Raw genomic sequence first — 25,047 nt, 5'->3', positions numbered from 1 at the left:
AAAGAGTGGTATTGCGATTTGGCTGTGTTGAGTTGAATGCTACATATAAGCTTACGTTTGCATAATTCAGAGCTAAGAGAGAAATAGTGCAACTGATGTTTCTCGCCGCCATGGCTTCTCTCAGCAAAGTTAATTTTCTTCTTTTGAAGTGGGCCTTTTTTGTTTTTTCAAACTCTAAAATTTATAGGCAGAACAAACCTAAATGTTCTGTTTACGGAACGATTAAAACCGTGAAATCTGATCCCCGAGAGTAACATGCGATATGCTTGGGCGTTTCAACATGCATCAGGTTTCTGTCAGTCTGGTCTCTTAAAGATAGTTTCAAGACAGCATCATTTAGCTTGTTGGTAGAAGCTCTAAGGGGAAATGGCTAGTATTCCATCCTGCGCTCTTTTCGGATGCTTATCTTTTTATTGCATTGCTTTTCTGCTTAAGTAAACATGTGTTTTGCCGCAATTTGATATCAATTTCCACCTGCCACAGTATCAAGGCCAGAGCCGAGATGGTGGTCCCTGCAAACTACTACTAATTTTCACACTTACCATAGTAATTCCTTTGAAATATTTAGGCACTTTCGCATCTAAAGGACAGCAGACATCCTGTCACATTAAACAATAATAATAGGTGTCCTAACTTTATTTTGTTTTGTGTTTTTATTTTTCGTCAGCTTCATGGGTGTTATCGATCAGAAAAATATTTACGGGAGCAATCAACGGCTTAACAGGTAGGCTGTGCGTTTTGGCCAGCTGGTGGGCAACCCGCGAAGAACAAAATTTTGTATCCCCTTTTTGTTGTCTTCGTCTTGGGTTTGCGCTAAAAGCTTTCTTAATTTATGGGTAACTACAGAACTGCTTGTTCGCCTAGTTAGTGCTTGCTAAAAGACATGTTTTTTGCCGCAATTTAACACACACAAAAGGCAGACGCACAAAGAGAACACGGCCGCCCGTGTTGTCTTTATGTGTCTTCCTTTTGTGTGTGTTTAATTGCGGCAAAAAACATGTCTTATGGTTAACTGTGGCGGCCAGGCGCACTGGTGTAGAGTTCGACCATGGTGTTACATGCCAGTTGATCAAGCGATTGATTGATTGATTGATTGATTGATTGATTGATTGATTGATTGATTGATTGATTGATTGATTGATTGATTGATTGATTGATTGATTGATTGATTGATTGATTGATTGATTGAAGCGAGTGGCGTCTTACCGCGCAGGCACTGCACGTAGCAGATGAGCGGGTTGAGCTCCCTGAGCTGGTCGGCGTACACGTCGGGCATCAGCGACTTCATGTTCCGCTCGCTGGGAGCGGCGGCGGAGGGTGACGCGGCCCCACCGAGGAGGACGGCTTCGCCCGCTGGCGCCCGGTCCTCCCGGGCCGGCTCCTCCGTGGACGTCGCGATAATCGCGCGGGCCGCTTACAGCGTTTGGGGCTCACGCCGGATGCAGGCTCAACACTGCGAGCGACGACGACGACGACGACGATGGGCGTGGTCAGATGTGCCGACACCAGCAAACACGGTGCATGCAGTAATCCACGCTGCTCATACGCTCGTGTGAGGCTCTAACAGCGTTGATATTAAGACGCATTAAGAGTCGGAGTCGTCTTTTCTGGTTGGAAACATTGGTTGTCGAGGTATTAGAGTATTGTAAGCGCTGGCGGGTCAAATTGAGCAAATGATGACGGGTCAGGTTAAATTAAAAAATTAAATTATGGGGTTTTACGTACCAAAACCACTTTCTGATCATGAGGTACGCCGTAGTGGAGGACTCCGAAAATTTCGACCACCTGGGGTTCTTTAACGTGCACCTAAATCTAAGTACGCGGGCGTTTTCGCATTTCGCCCCCATCGAAATGCGGCCGCCGTGGCCGGGATTCGATCCCGCGACCTCGTGCTCAGCGGCCCAACACCATAGCCACTGAGCAACCACGGCGGGTACGGGTCAGGTTGTGCTAATCTCATGCAACGGGTAAATAGATTTGGCTTGACTACAACAATAGGAAGGAAGGCTGATTCTCTATTTGCCTTGTGTCTTCCGAGTTTGCCGCAGCGCACTGCGATCTGCGAGGCAGGTTACCCTCGCTCCCACTGTGTGCCTTGACGAAGGTGGTCACGTGAATCAGGACCACGTGACCTTTACCTGATTCACGTGACCACAGGTCACGTGAATCAGGTAAATGAGAAAAAATATCAAATCGCGATGACTTTGCGAAATCGACGGCTGTCTGAGGGGGATGCCACGGCCAGCCACATTATGCTCGTAACGTTAACTCCAGCTAATCGGCTTGAGTCAGCCGCCAGGTCCAGCAATGTCATTACGAGCAGACTTTTCAAACGCGTACATTAATGCGATTGTAGCCATGGAGACAGCGGCCTCGTTCCTCGTCACTGTTCGGATCGCCGATCCCCTCGACACACCGTTCCGCGCGGAACGGCTTGCACTTGAGGCAGACATTAGTCTGGGGACTCCAAATTAACTACCTACAACTAGGAGATGGAGTGGATGGAGAAAAACCCGACCACATTTACGTGAATTTCACTGAGCCTCGCAAAGCACGTCAATCCAACATTGTCCGCAAGTTGAACGGCACTGACCCGGCTGTTTTGCTCCGCCTGCATTCCTGGTGTTTGCGTGTGCCCGGCAACCAGTTTCTATCCCGATGAAGCAACTCATTCCTAATCCGTAGAGTTCTTTCAAACGCGGTTATATTAAGAATCACCAGCGAATTGATGTTATAGTGTGCCGGCGTATGGTGCTATGCAATCCCGAAACCCACACTTCAATGAATGAAAAATTGTGTTCCGCTTTCGGACTTTCCATTGCCCACCCCCCCCCAACCGATCCGGATTTAGGTAACTCCCTAGACACATACTCATCATCCACCCCACCAGAGGCATGCTATTCCAATGATAAACGGGCTAAACTTTCGGGCGAGCTGCCCTCTCCCGTCCGGCCGATTGTGGTGAGAGAGGAGGTGAGGGTGAGCAGAAGAGGAGGGAAAACTTTACACTGAGCACCTACTTAGTCTATCCTGCTGTGGCGCGTTCTAACTCGTTTCTGTCGAGAACACTTGTTCGTTCGCAATAACCCCTACTTCAGCCTCGGATTGTTTGTGGAAAGCGTGGAAAGCTTCTTTCAGAGTGAGATGCCAAAAATAAGTAAGTAAATAGATAACGTCTGGTTCGAGCCATAGCTGTATTTCAGGGGGGTCCTTACCATCCGCCTTCAAGAAATGCGCGGTATAACGAGACCCGGCGTGAATCGGTCGCCACAACAAAACACTACACTTAACTATTTCGAACACGTGCGTTGACCTTACCAATGACACAATGCACGTTCGCGCAAAAAAAAAAAAAAATTGCGCAATCCAGTGCGATGCCCCTGAAGCATCGGGAGAAATTGGTGTGCAAAAGGTTACTCTGTTTCCTGTTTTTATTTTTTTTTTGTCATTCTCTGAGCCAGTAACCAAGAGTTGCAATATTGCGTTGCGAACCAAACCATAGATATCAGTGCCTAGATATCGACGGCTTACAGTATCCGAAAGTACACCCTTCGTCGTTGTAACTCCCATATGCTACAGAGTCAAAAGATATCAGTGTGGAGGCTTAATATACCTCGAATACTCTCCGTTTGATGGAGCAAGGAATACTAAGGCAGCACGCGCTTCAAGAGTCGGTTACCTTTAAATGAAAAAGAAGAAAGAATGCTTAAAATTCGGCAGAGACACTTGAGACTGTTTACGTGCGGGCATGCGAAAGCATTATAGTCCCTTGGGAGAAATGTTTTTATTTTACGCTAACTTTGTACACTCATGACGTGGCGCCACCTCATCCCCATTGGATGCGCCATCACGTGCCCAGTGACGCACGCACTGACGGCAGGCGAGATTAAGAGAAGGAGGGGAAAGTAAAGAGTCCATGGTTGATAAACACTTACTGTCTAACAGATGTGTTGTGAACCCTTTCTTGCGTAGGGTAGCAAATCGAACGGGCGCCTGATTGATCTCCCTGTCGTTTCTGCGTCTTTCTCTCCGCCGTGTAGTTAGTAGAACAATAAAGAATATACGATAGTTAAGTATGGAATAACCTTAAGACATATATATATATATATATATATATATATATATATAATGCACTTTGATAGAAACTGTGTGTCAATGCTTAATACTCTGTCTTGCGGCGTAAGTTGAATGCATCGTGCTTTGCAATATGCTTGTTCGAGCACATTTGTAAGTATTTAAAGTATTTAAAGTACTTAAAGTGCAGCTCTTAGGCTCCGGTTCCTGCTGCGAGCGTCAGCGTTGTCCCTCGTAACCGAGCGAACGAGCACAGCCAAGGATGAACGAGTAAATGCGGAGTACAGGGGAAGGACCGTGAGAGCGAGAAGAGCGCGAGGAGGAAAGCGGAGGAGAACTGTGCCGCGGACGCATGCGGAAGAAAGGAAGAAGTGGTGAGGAGGAAAGCGAAGTGCCGGCGGCGACGAGGCACGCGGCGAGCGCGGAAACAAAGTAGTGATGCCCTACTGTTTCATATATATGCACAATTTATTGGTATGGTTATAATTACGTATGTGAGGTAAGATGCGCCATGTTCTTCTATATGCATATCAAAAAACGAAGGCTAGACCTAAAAGAAAGGTGAGGCATTTTCTATCTCTCACAGCAACCCCTTTGTACCATAAGTGCAACAGCTACAACACAATTCCTAATAGTCCCTACGTGACATCACAGGGTCCGCACATCACGTGACATGGTGTTCCAAGTGACGTCAAGTTGCCGAAGATACACGTGGGTTCCAGACTGACCACATCAGGGCCAGCGACAAAGTCGCGGATACCGTGGCTTCGTCCACGCATAGGCCTCCTTCGACACGAGCGGCTGTTACGAAATGGCCGCCAGCCTGTCGCGCTGAGGACGCCTCGATCAGTGGGACTTCTCTGACGTTCGTCGTGACGTCAAGCGCGGCGCCAGGGCCTTTTTGTTCGCCTCGTCGTCGCCCGGTACAATAAAACACGCAGTTAGAAAAACGCACCCTGGGGATACGCGTTATTTGTTCCTTCCTGTGAGACTGTCTTCATCTCGTCCACGCTTTTGTGTCGAGCCTGGAGTCCTTTCTTTTGAACGAACAATATGACGTGTACAAGTGACGTCAGCTCGAGTGTGATAGCTTATGTCATAATTGGAATGCACACTGGATTGCACAATATTCGCCCATTTTGAGCGAATGTATTAGCAGGCGATTAGCAGCAGGCCCAGAACGCTCAGTGGACATTCTGTTGTGCGCTTTGTAAATGAACATGCATGCATAGCGAGTGCCGGGAGTCGCACTGCTCGCTTGAACGAGGACAAGGCGCAATGAGCATGCGCTGTATAGTCGCAGGCAGCGGAGGACCTTACGTTAGCCCTTGAAAAGTGACGCATGTGCTGGCGTTTGTCGATTTTTGCGGTCCATCTTCACCTTACCTCGCATGGGGGAACAATTCATCAAGTCGCAATATACTGCATCAGAATTTAAGAATGTATTCAACCGCTTCATTGCAACGACTCACCAATCGGTGCACGCAGCATTCGATCGTGGAGAGAATGCAACTGACTTCACCATGATCCGCACGGGACAATAGTCACGGCGTTGGTGAGAAGGCACGCTATTGCTTCTTTTTCTTATTTCCTTTCTCTCTTTCTTTCTTTCTCTCTCTCTTTCTTTCTTTCTTGCTTTATTTAGTCTATCGTAACACTCATCGCCGCATGCGTCAATATATTTGCGCACTTATCCTACTCAAGCTTTCCACTGTGTGCGCGATAACTTGCTGGACGAAGTACGAGGACTCGTAAGCTGATCCGCCTGGACGTTTGCGCATGCGTTGAAGCTGCCGATACAGGAGCGATACATGAGCAGTCAAACCAAACGTTATAGCGCCAGTGAAAGCGAATTCAAGTGCGTTGCTCCACTGCATAACGACGACGACGATGATGATGATGATGATTATGATGATGATTGTCGGGGTGATGGTGATGATGATCCTTGTTGAAACGGGGCGTTGGAATAAAGGCCCGTCTAAACCTTTCTTGATACCTTAAATATTATAAATGCTTCGGTATACTGAGCCACACTATCTAGATAAAATGTGTCCTTTGATGCACATTCTCTCTCTATTCGTGCAGCCATCGATTTTTCTCGCCGTCACAATATACTGCGCAGCGCTATTCGTCGACGTGCACTAACGGTAGCGGCATATCGCCCGCTCCAAATGTGTCAGTGTAGATAAGGAATAAATAGCGAGCCTTTAGCGAAATTTCGCACCGACGAATGGAGAACAAACTAAGGCAACCTGAGAGGCATTGAATGGTACTGAAACACTCAGCCACACATGTTCCTTTGAAATTCCAAACATTATGGTCTTCTACCGAAACATCCCAAGTGATATCTATGCTTTATCCTACGTGCTGTGACGAAGAGTATTATCTCGAGCGATGACAAATGTTTGTCATAAGCAATCAGTATCCTCGACATTAACCGTAAGACACAATGATTCAAACCAGCACGGTAGCGATGAAGAGCAGACAATCTATTTTTTTTTTTTATTTTAGTCTTGCTCGCTGCGAACGTCGTTGTGGTTTCGCCGTGAAGTTAATTTGCTATTATATATCTTTACTCATGGCTAAATAAATTTACCCTATAAGGAATATCATTAAGTAATCTGACTTCTCAAGAAAAAACATATGTAGAATAGTCTAAATAGTCTACCCATAGTAAATATTAGTCCACATATTTAGTAATTTACATGCAATAAGCTGTGGTCACTTATTTCAGTGCCATAATAAATTCAGTCAGTTGTCAGCGTCAAACACATAATTACGGCAACTCTGAAGTGCGGCGAGAATGGAAAGCAAAATAAGAGACTCCAAGAACGATCAGAAGAACACGGAGCAGGTGTGCAATGAATCCGAACAAATTTGAAGGAATGTATTCGCGATGAATTTACATGATGACTGGGCGGACGGGTGGATGTTATCAGCGTCCCCTTTCGAATGGGGCGGGGGGTTGCGCCACCAAGCTCTTGCTATTATACTGCCTAACGTCCTACCTAGGTTAAAAAAAAAAAAACACTATGTAAGAGATTAAGAAGTTTGCAGGCATGGCATGGCCACAATTAGTACATGACCGGGGTTGTTGGAGAAGTATGGGAGAGGGCTTTGCCCTGCAGTGGGCGTAACCAGGCTGATGATGATGATGATGATGACTCCCACAACCAAATTTTCTGATCGCCTATTGCGAATTGTGCTTTTGTAAGTCTCCGTTTTTTGTCGTTTCCCTACTTCCACCACTTACTAATCCCTATCGATCTTAGAGCCATTCCGCCACCTAGTGAGTTTCATGCGAAGCCATGCGATCGAAATCAAATGCTTTGAGATCCGCGCGGTGGCAAAGGGCGCGAATCACTGCGGCCAAGAAACCGCGTCTCTGAAAGCGCGTTATGGCGAACAGATGGCGCTTCAGTTCGTTTCATGCTGTCTCGCCCTCTCATGCGCTCATACTACATCTTTTTCTTTTTTTACGTTTAGTAGTTCGCGCGTCTTGGGATCGCGCATATTTCACTGTGAGATCTCGCAAAACGAGCGCATTGGGTTTGTCTAGTCGCTTTCCTTTTAAGAGAGAACGATAACACACAGCTGCAAGCACGTAGGTTCACGTGCGATTCCGACTGCGTTAGAGAATGACGAGGGATAAAAGAAAGAATAATAATAATCAGGATCGAAAGACCGCCTGAACCACATCTGTCGAGATCACACTACGGCCAGAAGGTTCTTCACCTAACAATACGACATTATTTTTCGTCAAACGTGAACAACAACTGTGAATGTTTTTGCTAATTAACTTTCACAAATACGTCGGTTTCCCCGGCAGCATATAGGAATCAATTGGTTCTGAAATGAAAACTTTTATTAAGAAGTTTTCTATAAGCGGAAAAAGTAACTTTTTGTGACGTGTTCTCAGTGTAGATTGAGAACCACTATAAAGTGGGGAGTGGGAAAGGGCGGTGGTGGCAAAGATTGAAGTACTCCGTAGCATCCCGAGTGACTTTCCACTGAGTTTAGGATCGGACAACTTTCGTGTTTCGTTCTGTGTCTCTACGAACATCAGTATTTCAGATTAAAATAAGTTACATTCACGAATGGCTGAAAAATGAAACCGTGGATCCCGGAATGGCGTCATCCATAGTCACGTGTGAAAAGCATCACGCAGTTCTGGCGACTCAGAAGGGAATATTGCGCCTCATTTGTAGCGGTCGCTTGAGACAACTTCAAGAGATCTATTTCGTGACAAACACAGCAGCAAGAGCGACGAGGTTCAGCATGCTGAGAAAGCGGCACACGACGAGATAAGTTTCTGAGACTCGACAAGGACCTCAAAAGCTCAATAAATGTTTATAGCCTAGACGACCGCGGCGGGGGCCCAGACCCACTAAAAAGACGCCGGACTCAAATCTTGTTGATTTGAAAATAAATGTTTACGCTCTCTCTATACGAAACGTGTCCAAGTGCAACAAATGCAGCCTCCCGGGTGAATGGATAAAAATACAAAACGAAAATTAATCAAGTACGACTACATATATTTATACAAGGATATAGTTATAGAACAAACTACGAGAACTTACTATCCTAATGGAAATTCAAACTTCTAGATGAAACGATGGTTCAACTGAAACTGAAACTATGTGTTCATAATACTCGAAAGAAGTAACAGGAGACGAAAGGTTCTCCGCTTAAATCTGCGACTAAAAGGATTTGCGTAGCGAGTCCAGGTCTCCTTTACAAACTGCAACACTGACGTACGGGGCTAAAAATTCGCAACGCGAACGATGTCGAAACTACTCCAATGCGTTGTTTCGCTTCCAGGTTCACCTGCATTTGTAACAGCGGCCTAATTCAGACTCCATAGCCTACACTTCGGACTGCTCTGTGCTTAGAAACCACCCACAGTAAGGTTACCCGCCACACTTCCATGTAATTACGCATAGAAGACGTTCGTTGCAGTTCGCGTTTCATTTTTTTTTTAGCACTGTGCGTAATCTTTCACATCAATAGCGACTTCCCGTGTACGTTGACGAACTTTTACTAGCAATGCACTGGTACTGTGGGCATTGGCGAAACTATAGAGTTAGTACACTAGCTCTAGAGGAACTGCTGAACAAGAAATGTGGCAGCCGTAAGGGCGCCGCCATGTTGCTACAACTCATTTTTGTAACGCTAAAAATATTCTAAATATTCTGAAAAATAATCATTACCACGAAGCACGTAGGTGTGGACATCGCATAAAGTTCATTCCTTATATTTGTCGTAAGGATAACATGACTATTTAAACAATTTTTTCGAGCATGCAGAAAAATAGTACACTTCAAGGAGTCTTAGCTAGATGACGCCACCATACAGAGGAAGGCTCGGGACAGCGTTGATTGCGCGTCTCGTCTGAATCACATCTCATCGCCTGCGCATGCGCTCCTTCCCAGCGTAGCAACATGGCGGCCCCCTTGCGGTTGCCGATTTAAATGCGTGGTCACTGTGGGGAGTTCTGCCTCTAGAATACGAACTCTAAAGTGAAGCGTCTCTATTTCGCTGTGGTCCGGGATTGTCGCGCCATCTGGCGTGCACTCTGCGAATGACGGCTCCTGCCGACGAAATTTTCGGGCACACATTTACGTCCTTTGTCCCGTTTTTATTACGATAGAAATTCAATTAGATGGACACTCCAAGGCGCACTTCTGCCTTCGCCGTCGCCGTGAGGTTCCGTATAAAGTCCAAAGGCCGTAAAATCGTCGCCGCACGCCGTATGTGCGAGTGAAAGCGCGCACGGTGATCCAGCGATCGCGACTAAACCTCGCGCACGCAAGAGAGCGAAGTGGGAAGGAAGCGCGCCGTCTTCGGTCGAGCGAGGCTCCGTGGGGAGGGTAAGGAGGGGCGCGCGTTCTACTCCGCGCGGCCCGGGCGGCTGCGCGCGCCTGTCCGGGCCGCTGCATCTTGAATGCCATCTGCGACGGGGACACAGTCCACCACGCGCTGTGATTCTGCGGCTTAGTTCGCGTTGATGCGAGGCGCAGCCCGAAGGTCAATTCGCTCGCTGCTGCTGCCGCGCTTCCTCGCTCCAGCGTTTTCACAGCGTGATTCCGCCTCCATCGAGCAAGATGTTTTCGTGTTTGCTTGCGCGCGTGTGACACCATGCTTGTCAATTTAGCTAGTATGCCTATATTTGCAAGTTTACACGGCCGATAAATCTACTTTTTTTACTTCGTATAGATGTCCACTAATCTTCTATCGCAATCGATGCTCTCCCTTTCGGGCGAAAGTGCGACTTTCTTTTGTTTCTTTTCCTTGGTTTTTTGCGTCCTCAGGCGTAGGACAGTAAACGTTTTCAACAAGATTTCACGGACCCGTGTAACCGCTAAATATAACTAGCAAGGACCTTTTTGCGTGGTTACGCATCACAGAGGCACATGTGAAGCACAAGAGGCTTCAGTCATGAAGCTTCATGAGCCAGTGCAAATACGTTGCATAAATTGCTATCACAAGTAAAATCACGAGATGAAGCGATGGGCACGTGATCGTAACATGACGTGGTCGCAAATTATTAAGCATCACATGTTATGGTGACTAAGCTGAAAGCACCGGCCATTGATCCTCACCGTAGGGGACGCTAAGGGGCAGCGATGCGAAGCTGTCCAAACTCGCGTATTGGCTCGTTAATTCAGTTCAATAAACATTGCACAGTGGTTGCTCTTCCTGCTGCGTTTAGAACTTTACAAAAGAAGCAGCTTCCCCTAGCGCACCCTCACCATGCTTACGTAAGAAAAAGGACCTTGAGGAGAACCGCGTTTCTATTACATATGAAAGTTGTTCAGCAGTCTGCTAGAGGGCATGACATTTCATTCAAACCTCCTTCTGATACAATAACTTCCATTGTGACCTGAGTGGCCAATTGATCGCACACGTGCTTTCACACAATCGCGAAACTATGTCGACAGCATGTCGGCTTTCATTTCGCAACCATTTTAGTGCAATCGCCAACTGACCTTAACTACAGGCTAATAGAACCGTAATGATGATTTGCGTAAGTTTGAAACATCGGGGTCTGTTTATGCTTGGACCGAATAGACATAACCTTAAATAGGCACAAAGGGGATTTCATGTTTAGTGTACGCTGCGACATGCCCAGGCTTAAGAAGTGACCTACTCCTACAAAAAAAAAAAATGACATCTTAAGCTTCATAGCGCAGCACTCATTTTTGGTGTCATTATCCGAATCTTTTCGCTGAACCGTACCTGGCCGATTAAGGGACGGTAACCGCATTACATTCAATATTCACATTTAGCGCACGCGGCTCTTGACCAAGCCACTAATTCTTCAGAACTAGGAGTGCAGATTTTTTAGCTAGTTGGTTCGTTGCATCAATTGAAGTCATAGCGCTGGATTGACACGGACAAGAAAGGCGACAGGACGTACGCTACATACGACAGGAGTCACAGGACGTTACATAAGACAGAACTACTTTACTTTGAAGGAGAGAGAAGCTGTAAACGAGCAAGATTTAAGAAGCGGTATACGAAGGCAATATCAAGAAATAGTCGAACGTCAATAACTCGGGGAAGCATCGGATGTCCCATGTGGTCGAAGTGGAAAGAATTGGTCGAAAGCGATGGATCCGTATATGGAAAAGTGACACGGCGCGTTCAATACGAAGAGCGGGGAAATCAAAATAGAAAATGTAACAGATACAACGCGATTAGGTACCTGGGGAATAAAAGTTCGCGTGAAAGTTTTTTATCCGGGTCAAAATCTCAACTGCAATGGGTGATGTAGCACTACGACTACTAAAGTTCATTGTTGCCGAGGGTGGGTACAGGTGTGACGAGAACGATATGGCTCGGTAAGTCTTATCGAACGCTTTCGTGAAACTTGCGCGCAATTTCCCGTGAGTGTAATGTACTAAGCTATCGGGCACGCTAGCAGGCAGAGTCAAGCAGGTAGACTAGCAGCTGAATGAGTGAAAAAAAAAAATTTTTTTTTTAACGTGCGCAAAGAACTCGTGAAGTGCTTACCTGGGGCCGGACGCAGACGGGAAGATACGGGCTCTCGTGCCGGATTCGACACGCAAAAATCCAAGAATAGGCCCAAGCTCATCCCTGCTTTGGCGTCGTCGGGGTACATCCCGTGGTGGGGGCCCGTCGCAGGCGGCCAAACTTTTTTCCACGCGCACACTGGCCAAGCTCCCGCTCCTCTCTGAGCACAGCTCACCTTCGGCCGGCCGGGCGCAGAGCTTACCAGCCCCGCGCCGCACGCTGCGTCATCGTCACAAGGCGCGCGGATCGATGGCCGGTCACGTTTCGGACGTTTTCCCTCCCCCGGTGCCCTCCCCCACCCTCCTTTCCCTCGCGAATCCCCCGCGTTCGCCCGACGTGGGGAGTGCACTGCGTGTCACCAGTTCGGCGCAGTGCCGCAAAGGCCGCACGACGGCTCGTGATAGCCAATCATTAATAAGGCTAAACGCTGGGCGAGTCGGTACGGAGTCAACGAAGATTAAAGCCAGCGAAAGAAACGCGTACGCAAGAAAGAAGGTCCACACAGGACGACTGCTAGAATAACAGCCGAAACATTATTGTCTGCATAAACCAGCAAGGACGGGTGTAACGACTGGTGGTTGTATATTGTTGCTTTCTGCTGGTGCGCACGCTGGGCGAGACCGTGCGGGTTTATTGTCAAACATGCGGTTCAATTGTTAGCCCAGCGATCGCCCTATGTACTCGTTGTTTCTTGTGTGTGCGTTTCTTTCTCTAGCCTCCATATTAGCACGCCAATCAGTGACGATTGCCTATACTGCGTTGTCTCCGAGCAAGGAGTATAGGAGGGCTCGTCCATTGCGCGCTATTAATCCTTCCGTAAAACTTCAGTTGGCGTCGCGCGGAGAGCGATATCAGAGGCGGTCAGTGAAGAAGCTCATCTTCTAACTGCTTCTCTTTCATGGCTGGCTGAAGCGGCCCGTACCTTTCGCTCTACTGCACGTAACTGGTTTGGGTGGAGTACAGGTGGCCTGAGAGTGTTAGCACAGGAGGAGGAGGAGCACGAAGAGGAGGATAGCGGGAGCACGCGGACGAGTGGTTTCACATTTAGAAGCGACCGGCCGTGTCACGGGTTCGCTGCGACTTCGTCCCGGCGACAGCACAACACCCACTTCTTTTTCTTTTCTTCTTCGCGTTTTTCCCTGTTTCTCCCCTTTTCTTCCCCCTGACTTCTCCGTCGTTGTGGGGATGAATCGGCCCACACACGAACGAATGGGATGACTGCCGGGCAAAGCATAAAAGTCACAGGTTTTGTTAACTATTTCTGCTGCTGCTGTTACTGCGGAAGACACTAACCGTCGTCGTGTGGATGCAACGGAGCCCGGACTGAGGGTTGGGGAATAGTGGAAAGGGATGAGGAAGCATAAAAGCAAACAGTGAAGAACGGTTTTTTTTTTTTTCGCTGCGGAGTTCACGCGTCCTTGATGCGCTCACCTCACGATTATGCGAGACGAAGGCATCTCATAATTCGATGCGCTGCCATGTGACTAAGTGGTGAGGGCCAAAGGGGAAGAGGAAGGCTAAGCAACAGAAATTTTTGTGCTTGCGTTTCTTACGTGAAAGGAAAATTTGGTCACCCGACCGGTTATAGCACAAAGATCAAAGCAAGCCTATGTACCGTGTCTCCCAGCTAACGTTAGCCGAGCTGTTAACGATAAAGAAAAAGATTTTAAAAAACACGGCGCAAGATACAATTACAAATAAATACTGCTGTGTTTAGTAGTCATAGTTCTGCCAACTGAATACCATAGGTCTTAATATCGCATCTGGTGCCATGTTCTTTTAATAATTCCTTTTTGAACAGATCGTCTAACGTTAACTGGGACTACCTATTACACAGGATTCTAGAAGGCTTCGCAGTTGAGGAAAAACTCGTTTTGATCAGGGGATTCCTCTTCAACTTCGAAGATTCTTCTCTGAGCAGTCCGTATGACTTTTCTTTGTAGCTCCATGTTACACTTAAGGTTGGACGACGATTATTGCCTTTAATAAAAGAACGTACAGCTTTCTAACTTCTGGAGAACTCATTTGCCATACTCGTGCGTCTTGCAGCGATAGCTGAAGTGTGCTTACAGCGCCAGCCAAACTTGGGACTGCTATCAGAGAGTGCCAGAAAACTGATTAAGAAATATGTTACGGCATAGAACAAAGAATTGTGGGAACACGTATCTTCCAAGAAATCGTTATTTGAACACAAATTAAGTGTTCCTTGTCACATTGCTGTACAGTGTTCGACGCCAACCGCAGGCTGTGAAGGAAAACAAATTATCCTGCCCACCTCGGGATGCCATTCTTCTGGATTTGATGTGTTCCAGCCAACCACGCTAACCCTCAGAACGAGTAGTATTTGCTTGTTAGTTTTTCTTTTGCTTCTTGGTATTTTTTCATTTTTTTTATTTTGACCGTTCACTCGCCCTAGTTTACCAGCGCCAAATAAACGGATGAAGTCATCTACTGAACTCTCGCCACGAATACGAAGTCATAGAATGAGCGATAGAAGAATAGAAACCGACGTTCTCAATTTTCTTTAATCATGACCGTATAAAGGCCAACACACAATGAAACCAATTAGGGCATAGGAGAAATTAGTTGTGGTTGTAATTGAAGTGTAGAAAATAAATAAGAAAAGGGAAATGAAAGTGGACTGAGAGATAACTTGCCGCCGCGGGAGCCAAACCCACAATCTCCGCATTACGCGTGCATTACACTACGAATTGGGCTAAGGCGACGGCTATCGATCCAGCCACTCTCTTGAGTTTACTATGTTTACTAGATCTACCCCTGGGAGTGCTAGCCAGAACCACTCAGGGCCATGGCAGGCAAATGTCATAGGACGTCATAGGATGTCGTAAACATCGACACAACTCAGCACCTTCTTCTACGATCACAAGCAATCCATAGCACTTTTATCGAGCGTTCTGGAAATAACTTTGCACAACGACAAACAAGACCGAAACAATTCGCAAAGGCGATGGTTTATAAATGAAATTGTGGTCATTACACCTCTGGCCCTTAAGAAGCCCATTACCAAAAGGCATATTGCAATGGCGAATTTTAATGACCCGTCAGACATTCTTTTTAAACTATCAAAATTTTCGAAAGAAATATTTTTTTTTATTTTATCTAGCGTAGTATAGCATTGTAAGGCAGTGTGTCGGATCGGAACAAAAACAAAGACGAGAAACGAAACAAAACGATATCTTTGACCGGAATGAAACCGTAATCGAAACGTTCTTTATTATTTTGTTTCGGAGTGAAACCCAAAAATTCTTTATCGGTTTTCGGTTCAAGGGGAAACTCGGCAATCCGAAACAACCGACGTCGGGCAGCGTCAGAATTAGTGCGTATCTCAGCGGTCCGCATAAGCGCGCATCTCGGGCAGAGATAGCGCGAGCCTAAGCCTACCGCTCGGTAAGCCGACCGCTAGGTAGTCTTAGGCCTACCGAGCGTGTAGGCCTAAGCTTGTGCGTGTAGTGTGAGGGCGTTACTTGCTATTGCAAGTAAATACAGCGAAACGGTGCTCTGTTTTAACAGCGACTTTTGAATCGTAACGGAAGATCAAGGAAAAGGAAGAAAGATCACAAGCGGAGATTTTCCGGAATTGACCAAGCGATCGCTGTCAATGTTCTGTACCTTGAGTAAAACTTTTCACTATTGTTTTTCTTCAGCAAAGCTTCATGTCGACCTAGTCGAGAAACAAGAAACCAGAAAACAATGTCATACACTACCACGACCCACCCATCTACTTTCTTTCTTCATGCAATACAGTGTTGCTTTGTTGCTGTCGTCATCTACATTGGTTTCGTTCACTTCTTTTTTTTTTTCTACGAATAGGATCGTTTTGACAGCGAAATGTGGCTCATTACAAAGTGCTGTTCAGAAATAAATAAAGAGGGTAGAATGGGAGATACCTCGGAAGATCGCAGGTGCTAAGCTTGTGCATGTTTTCTTCTCTCTTTTGTTTGTTTGTTTGTTTGTTTGTTTGTTTGTTTGTTTGTTTGTTTGTTTGTTTGTTTGTTTGTTTGTTTGTTTGTTTGTTTGTTTGAGTGTGCGCTCACAGTATAGGCGCTACATTTACGATACGGTAATGGATTTCAACAGGGTGGACGTAACAACGGTTTTCATTGCCAAACAACGGGCCAATAAAGCTCAGCGCACTGAGACGAAAGCAAATATGGAACGAACGCCTTTGCCTGCAGCGTCTTGGTTGTGGACGTGTCCGTGGTGTTCCACGCTCAGGTTACGTCACCAATAGCTATCGCTTCCTTTCATACAGTCAATCATCATCTTTACGCCTCCCGAGGATGCACGGTGGTGAAATATTGCGTAATTGGATGCACAAGTCTCGTGCAGGCAGAATAAGATGCTGTCCGTGGAATTAGGTCACGCAGAGGAGAAAGGGGGTAGCAGGGGGGGGGGGGAAGGTGACAGTAGGACAAGAGAAAGAGAGAAAGAGAATCCCATAGAGTTTCACTCTAAGGCCTTTAGGGGAAAATGTGGCGCTGTGATCGCTCAGCCACCACAAATATTATGCGTTGGAAATGTATTTCTCTACGATCTGGCATGTATATTTCGGATGAACATTGCCGCTTCCTCTATTGTTTTCTTTTTCTTATTGTTTTTCTTTTTGTGCCACACCTGTGTGTGCCACTATAGAGCCTCGCTACTGTAGCTCATCCTTACATCATGCCGCGTATAATGGTACTTGATCAGCGTTTAGCCTAGTAGTAAATAGCGAAAGAAAACGAAGAAAAAAAACGCCGTAGCTTGTGCCCCAACTAACGTTAACCAAGCTGTTAAAAAAAGAACAATGAAAAAAATAGATGCGGCAAGATGCGATTACAAGATCTACGGCGTCTGGTCGTCAGAGGTCTGTAGACAGAACACCCTAGGTCTTACAATGTCTTGGACAACGTCTTCTTTATTTTTTAAACAGCTTGAGTAACGTTAGCTGAGGAATTCTGTATAAACTCCCGAAGAAAAAAAAACATTTTTACAGATGAACACGTGAATTCATCAATCTCGTCACTTGTTGTAGTAGAAATTATTTGTCCTTATGTTCGCCTCTCGCCGCAAATAGTGGTTCTCACCTTTATCACGCACTTCGTTTTCTAACACTCTCACAAGCAATCTCAAAATATCAAAAACCACAAATCTCAAATCACAAATTAGAATGATCTGGGTACGTGGCTGTAACGCCCTATTTATGAACACAATTGCAGATAGCCCGGCGAGGGCGGCGCTCGATGTTGTCTCGATGCTTTCCACGTCAACTTACGTCTCTGCTTCTCGGTTTACGGGGCTTGCAATTGTGCGTTAACTTTAACGCCGCTTTAACTCGTTTCTCTGGTTATCAACAGATCCTAACACATTCACCGCAGATACTTCTTTCATAGTGGAAGAATTGAAGCCCCCTCCGTCACAGTTACGTTGTGGTGTAGGTGTCTTAGACTTCTTTCCTCAAAGGGATCGTCTGGTGCCCTCCACTGATCATTTGATCTCATCATGCCAATAAATTTATTTTTACTTTTTCATATATCAGAAAAAAGAATATTTCACAAAAGTGCCACTTTTGCAACTTATAAGGCTCAAATTTTTCGTTGCTGACATTCTTTTTCCAGGAGCTTCCTCTCTTCGACTTGGTCGACGTGCTCGTTCAACTGATGAGGAGCTTCTACTTGAAAGCGGTTTTCGTATTAAATTATCAGTGCATTTTATTATTTTCCATTCATCTCATTCTTCCCCGATGTCAGAACTAAATGTATTCCGCGTCTAAATGTCTGACTCCATCACACTCTTGGTCGATTCCCATGGTGGGCATGATCCGTCAGTAGAGAGAATGCAAACCAAGCCAATAAAGGAGGCAGTCATGTTGCATCTACGTAAGGTACTGTTCATGCCCAGGCTTACGTACCGTGTATACCACGCATCGATATACACAAGCGAAATAACGAACAAAACTTTTTGGTGCTACCGAGTAGTCAGGAACTATAGTGGTAGCTGTACCCATCAACTATAGCACGCCGCTTTTATATATAACTGATAATAAACCACACAGCGACTTAAGGGGGTAATCAGCGTACATAGGGAATTCAGGAAAACAGACTTCTAAGCACGAGGCTTCGGGTAGACAGATTCTTGCAACATTAGGCTTTCAGCCAGCGGAAACACAGCCAGCCCGAATGGATGTAATCAATAAACAGACCAGCGTATTGCTAGAAGTTGCCGTACCTAAGCACACATGGACAAGCTGCAAAGCAAGATATGCACACAACAAGTAATAATTAACGCAGCGAAACTTAACCGCAGTCAAGGTCACACCTTGTTCTACATCGATTCAGCAGGTGATGACTGTGTAAGAGGCATATCCGTAATAAATCCACGCCAAAAATTACCAAACTCACATGAAGCTTACTCAAAATGGAAGGCATTGGGCCGAAATTTCGACTCGTCCATCGCCAAAACCAAACAAGTGACAACTTGCATGTACATGGGAATTCATTACCTTTATACAGTCAATAAACGAGCTTGCAGAATCTTTCAGAGGAATTATGTGACTGCGTAAGGGTGCACTTCTTTGTTAAAAGCATACCGGCGTCGTTTTCCGCGACCACCAGGCTGCCTGCAGGTTCTTTAAGGCAGTTCCTGTGGCAGTCTATGCCATGGGTGCAATAACTCTCGTATCCCCAACCAGGCCACACAGCCGAACGAGTCCTAGGGCGATCAAAATGACGCTGTACATGTTTCTTATAATTAGGCGCTGAAAGGTACGGGAAGTCCACCTCTGAAAATAAGGTATGCGGCAGGCGGGACACAAGGTGAGATCATAATTGTCACCATCAGCCACCAAATTAGCTAGAATCGCTCTATGAACTTCTTTAGTGACTGTAGTAAACCAGCACGTTTGTATTGGAAGTTTAGAGGAAGTCATATTCCTACACAATTCCATTTGGTAGAATTCTGCTATAGCACGTCCGTGTTCTGACAAATCCCACTTCGTTAGTATTACGCATGAAAGTCGGTGAGAGTCGACGTAAATCTCCGCCCCGGTGTGACGCCAGTGCTGCGTCATACCCTGACCGCATAACTTATGTTTTACGTTTAATTTCAAAAATCTGTAAAGCTTAATTTTCATCACTCCGTATATAGCAAAAGCGTGGAATAGCCTGTATATACTTTCGATGCAGACTGTGGATCCCCCCCCCCTTCCTACGATACTTTCTAAATGCTAGGTCACGACACACTGGATGAGAGGGGGGGGGGGGGGGGAGGGGCATACTGAAAAGGTCAATCAGCTGGCTCGAGAGGCATACCGCCGGGCTCCTTACTTCCACCTCTCATACTGGCTAATCCGGACGCCAGAAGCACTCGTATTCAGATCATACCTGAAGTACCGAACATTATTCCCATCTGTCACGACGAAATGAACTAGACGACAAGGCGCATCTGTCAGGCAAGCGCGAACGAATGCTTTGTTAACGTCAACCAGAAACTATTTCATTCGGAGACCGGTAACGGATTCCCCGTCAAAGAGCAAACGCTGCAGCGGTAACCCTAACACATCCCTCACCTCCAAAGCCAAGATCAGCCTACCTTGTCCTGCTGTGTGGCTGACTCAAGCCAAATCCACCGACAATCATTGTTACAATACAGCTTGCATCGAATTGACAATTATGCGATAACCAAGCGAGCCTCTGGACTGAGCGGCAGAATCGCTTTCAAGCATATGTTAAATAACTGTCAAAAGGGTGTTTAACGGAGCTAGTTGGTTCGTTCTTCAAGAATTGTAGCAGCAGAACTTATGAAACACGGACACAGAAGGAACGACTAGAGGTTCCTTCTGTTTCCGTGTTCTACAAATTCGGCTGCCACAATCCTCAAAAAAATATATTAAATAAAGTGTTCTATCACTCTCACCATCATGCCCCAGATGAAAGCCTATACTGAACGTAACTAGAGTGAAGCGGTTCATCTGTTTTCTCAACGCAACCGAAATCACAAGCAATTTACCAATGTATGTGCGATTACACTCTTACACTGTGGCTGGCGAGTTGATTGCAGGTGAGGATGATTCTATAGCCACATTTTGTAACGACGCGTCTGTCATCTAATATCCTCTTTCTTATAGTGGGCGATATCATGTGCGGGCGATTTTATAACCAGCAGAGAGAGTATCACGATGCCTTCCCTTCCACTGGCATTGCGTCCGCGGCCTCGTTTATAAAACATCTTCACTAACACGTGCTGTGCAAACAGCGCAGTTTTGACGGAGGCTCGGAGTGACCTCTGGCAATGGGCTTCTGCTGGGGCTGTTAGCTCTGTAAGACAACCTTGCTTATTTATTCTTTAAGCATACTTCATGCAAGTATCAACGAACCTGCAAAGCTGAGAGACTTCTGGTCACATATTTTTTTCCCGGTTGGCTTTCTAAAGGAAAGACAGAAAGTTTGCTTGGAACCAAACCTATTATTGTTGCTTACTTGTCTAAAATCTTTATTTTCTTTATCAAATGCTCACGTGCGACCGTTATAGCCATGATCCATAAGTCTGCTCGATGAAGGATATGAAAAGAACATGGCCGAAAGAGAGAAATAAAGCTTCACAAAATAGTGTAAAGGCACCCTTTATTCAGGCGCTGCGCGTTGTGCGTTATACGTCACAAAATGCGACCGCGATCTCCCTAGATATGTTCGAATACAAGAAACGCGCTTAAAAGCATAAACCGCAGGTGTGTGTTAGTTTTGTTTTTCAGCCCAACTTTTATTTCTCGACAAGATTGCTTTGTAAGTTCTGCAGCTTGCTACGAAGAGGAATTGTCGAAATGGCCAAGGGTCTCATACTGGATTACCACTGTTGCCTACCTTCTTGCGCTATCCTTGCCGGCTAAAATTAGCGATTTATCACTGAAGGGGAAGCCCGAAGTCTCAGAGGGTATGTGTCTGCGATACAGCATGTGGGGCATAGGAGTCTCTTTTGTAATTCCTGAAAAGTGAAAAGTGGTGCTGTTCTGTGCATGAGAATACCTGGAAGTTGGAGCTTCGGATTGGAGCGCTAGTTAGATCTTTCTTGGAGCGCTAGGACACCTTGAGGGTACGGTTCGCGAAGAACCATCCGTCTGTCACAACGGATACATAAATATAGTTTTTGTTTTTATTTTCTCTTTTTTATGTATTAATATGTACGAACAGCTCTCATTCGTCTCTCGATTATCCATTGCTCTTCTCCGACCCATCCGTGACCGTTAGGGCTGGCTCGCAGGCTATGCTGCTCCGTTGTTGATCGTGTGGTAACCGGTTTGCTTCCTCGCTCACCAGCAGCATTTCAATGGAGGCGGAATGGGAAAAATGATCGTGTGACGTCCTTCGGGTTCATCAGTTGCATCACGCGGCTTCTGCCTACGAGACAGCTATGCGAACAAATGTACTTGGACGGCAGAGCGGCGAACACGTTCATGTCTTCTCTTCTCTCTGCCCCACTTTGATATTGTTTTTGTTTTTAAGTCTTCCTTCGCCTTCTCCTTCTGTTCTGCGGAAGCTTAGAAAACGCTCGCCCCGTTCTCGTAGCTATATAATCAAAGAGAAGGAAGCCTGCACGTGAATGAAGGCCGGGACACACCTCGACCGAGAAGAGGCCGCCTGTAGTTGCGCAAGAACGAAGCGGCGCACACTTGTGCTGTTGCCTCGCTAAACGTTTGTCACGTGAGCAAGCGGGCCAGAGGGAGCACAATTGGCGCGGTACACGTGGGAGTGACTATACCGGCTGGGTGTCGTAGCTACCCACCGGGACCGTCGCGAAACAGACGGTGAGGCAGATTTGGCCGTGTGCTTTCCGGAGCTGTCACTTCACACGCGAGCACCGTTCGGCGCGATATTCTGCTGGCGGCGTGTTGTTGAGCCCTCGTAAGTGGCCACCCCGTGCTGCTAGCAGCGCCACGTGACCACTGGGCAGACGCTTTCATCACACAGCCTGCGCGGTGTGTTTCAAGGTCACTGCATTGAGCATTGACACCTCGAGATAGCTATCGGTACTAGCTCTGTGCGGAAGAATAGTTAAGCCAAGAGATGGAGAGGAGGCTGGTGCAGCCCGGCCATAGAGAGCGTAGCTATCCCATATAAAGCGGGACAGAAGACGAAGACAAAAGACCGATTCCAAGACAGAAGACGAATCCATCCGTACTCGCCCTTCGCAGGTGGCATTCCTCCCAACATTAGTGAAACATGTTAACAAAGCCGAGAAAGATTAGATGAATAACACATAGTGCACAGGATGGGCATTTTGTGTTTTGTGGCTCGCCTATCTTACTTCTGTCAATGTGTTTCACAACGCCAGTGTATAACTAACCCAGCCTTCAGCAGTAGGGACAGTAATTCCGAACCAAGTGGCCCAGCACGTTCCTCCCTAGAAGTGACCAAGCGCAATGCTGATATAGCTTGAGTGATCTGACCAGAAACTGCGCATTCAGTATGGCGGTGGGCAGAGGTTGCTGTCACTTATTTAATCTACTGTAGGAGTGGGGGTGGGGGGAGAATGGGGGTCATAGCGCAACTCGGCCTCTTGGAGGCGAAAATTCGGCGAAATTTTGACAGCGCTCTGAACAACGAAACAGATTACAAGCGCGTGTTCTATTAATTTCCTGAGTTTGATGCTTCATTGATCTCGTCAAGCCCACGCCTGCACTCGAATGCCGAAGTGCTCGTGCACGTGAGTTAGAGTGGCACTCTGGCCTCCTCACGTGGGAGCTTGTAAATTGACCTGCACGTGTAAAAAAAATTCACACAGAAACACATCTGGGAATTGTCGAGGTATGCGTAAGCATTGCGCCACTTGCTCATCTCTATGCTCATCTCTATGCATCTCTATCGACGTTATGAAACTTGATCCGAGCAGTCTAAGGCTTATCAACCCTTATCAGTCGTTATCAACCTTATCGGACTATATCAGACCATTATCAAGCCTTATTGGTTGTTATTAACCTTAACGGACTCGTTCCGACCCTTATCGGTCGGTATCAAACTTGACGCAATCTATGTCATCCTTATCAACCCCATCGGACATGGTCCGACCATTGTCAACTATTATCGGTCCTTATCAACTTTATCGGACTTGGTCCGGCGCTTATCAACCGTTATCAGGGCTTATTACCATTATCAGAATTGATCCGATCATTATAAACCCTTATCGTTCTTCAGCACCTTATCCATCCACGTCGGACCGCTATCAACCGCGATGAGCCCCATATAACCCCTCATCACTCCTTCGCATCCTTATCAAGTCAATGACTGTTTATCCGTCTGTGCTGCGCGAAGTGAAATGCGAGAGCTCTGATAGATCGAAAGCATTTTGGTAGACGAGGGAACGCCCCAACGGAAGGTACATCCTGCGACCACCAAAACGTAGTGCGCATGTGGCGTGTTTCTCGTTAAATTTTCGCAAAATCTGAATTTTTCTGATATGTCTGCAATTAACTGAGTCGGCTCCACATGTGGTTCTAGAGGTGGGTTTCATTCCACCGTCCCCCAAATGTTTTAACAAAGCCTTCACAGAAACAATGTTTTATGACTTGTTTTCCTTATAGTGATTTGTCTTACGTGACGGACAGGTTTCCTCGCTGGATAGGCATAGAAATGCTCACGCATTTAAACGTTGCTCTTCAAGGCGGGTGACGCCAAGAGTGCGCAAGCGGCCCTTTGAAGTGTTGCTTGCTTCTCCGCTCAACGAGCAACTTTTTTCTGGAGCTGCTCTGAAACGCTTGCGACGTGAAAGCATGCATATCTTAAAGACTGTTAGTAGACGTGACGTTGGAGGAAATTAGAAGACAACGCGGCAAATGCAGACATTCGGTAACATTGTGTGGCATGCCAGAAAGGAATTTTCGATGTACACATGCCGTGTCTGCGCTGGAACACGCATTCGGCGCTTGTATTCCTTTGAACGTTGACCGAAGCTGCCTCAGCCAGAGAAAGTGTAGCAACGTAACGGCAAGCGACTCGCCTTGGAATGTTGCTTACAGGTGGGCTGCAACTGACAGAATATCGTGAAACTTAGTTCGTCTCGGTCGCTTTGCGCGCACAATAAGTAACGTAGAGAAATAAGCTGTTTATTTGAAGGCAGAACTTCTTGCCGGCGCGCATATGACCACTGACACGGTGCACTGCATAGCGAAACGCAAGGAGATTAGAAATACCACAGGAGAGTAGCAAAAGAAGAAATAACTTTAAAAACCATGAGTAAACCTGATAATAGTATATTACAGGCGAGACGATGGCAAAAAACTTTGGACCTTCTTATTTTAAAAAAAATCGAACCTTGGTTAAACCTTACCGAGTACACCAAATTCCGACAGGCGTGTGGATAGTAGATCCAAGGATTTACGCTGTTTTGAAGAAATGCAGATCTCAGTTTAGCATGTTTGATCTACAGTTAAGTCCACGGTACTCCACAGTAAGCTGCTGCGGAAATGTCGCCTTCTTTCGTCGCCTGAATCTTCCAGCTCATGGCTATCTCCTCAGGGTCGCCTTTTCATGGCCCGCTGATGGCGCACGCAGAGTAAGCGAATTCTCTGGAATGAACTCCAACCATCGCTGGAGAACGTACGTAGGTCTTGTTGAACGGCAGTTCCGGCTCCACGCGCCAGCTGGATTCCCTGTTGTCGTTCTTGAAGGATGAGAAAGCTTTTGTCCAATGAGCTAGCAACGCTACGATAACAGCGATAGTGAATTGAACAGCAGTAGCGAGCAACACTGCTGGAAAGTCCGCGTTCAAAATTAAAGCTGCTTATGGAGCTCGCAGAATTCAGGCAAGACCACTGGGAAGAGATTTAACGGTTACGGGATCCACCCAACTAGGCGTATCATCCCTCCCAACCTCTTCCTTTGGTGTCAGCGATAACCTTTCGTTGTCGTGTGGCTTACGTGTCCGCCCTTCTTTAATCTCTGATCC

General features: G+C 46.4%; 1 protein-coding gene and 1 long non-coding RNA gene across 2 annotated transcripts in view; one reads left to right on the top strand and one right to left on the bottom strand.

Moving 5' to 3' along the window:
- The window catches only part of per (period circadian regulator), a 38,416-nt gene extending 37,128 nt beyond the window's left edge, over positions 1 to 1,288 (bottom strand). Inside the window, exon 1 of the mRNA XM_075685074.1 lies at positions 1,207 to 1,288. Coding sequence (XP_075541189.1) covers positions 1,207 to 1,288 — 82 coding nt within the window. The remainder of the gene's footprint in view (positions 1 to 1,206) is intronic.
- LOC142575594 (uncharacterized) overlaps positions 1 to 1,344 on the top strand; it is an 85,783-nt gene extending 84,439 nt beyond the window's left edge. Inside the window, exon 3 of the long non-coding RNA XR_012826690.1 lies at positions 1,214 to 1,344. This is a non-coding gene — a long non-coding RNA (uncharacterized LOC142575594). The remainder of the gene's footprint in view (positions 1 to 1,213) is intronic.
- Positions 1,345 to 25,047: the final 23,703 nt, after the last annotated feature.

This window comes from Dermacentor variabilis, chromosome 3 (assembly GCF_050947875.1).
Source record: "Dermacentor variabilis isolate Ectoservices chromosome 3, ASM5094787v1, whole genome shotgun sequence".
Classification (NCBI taxonomy): domain Eukaryota; kingdom Metazoa; phylum Arthropoda; class Arachnida; order Ixodida; family Ixodidae; genus Dermacentor; species Dermacentor variabilis.
Note: the sequence above shows the minus strand (reverse complement) of the source record. Positions and strands in the feature narration are given on the sequence as shown.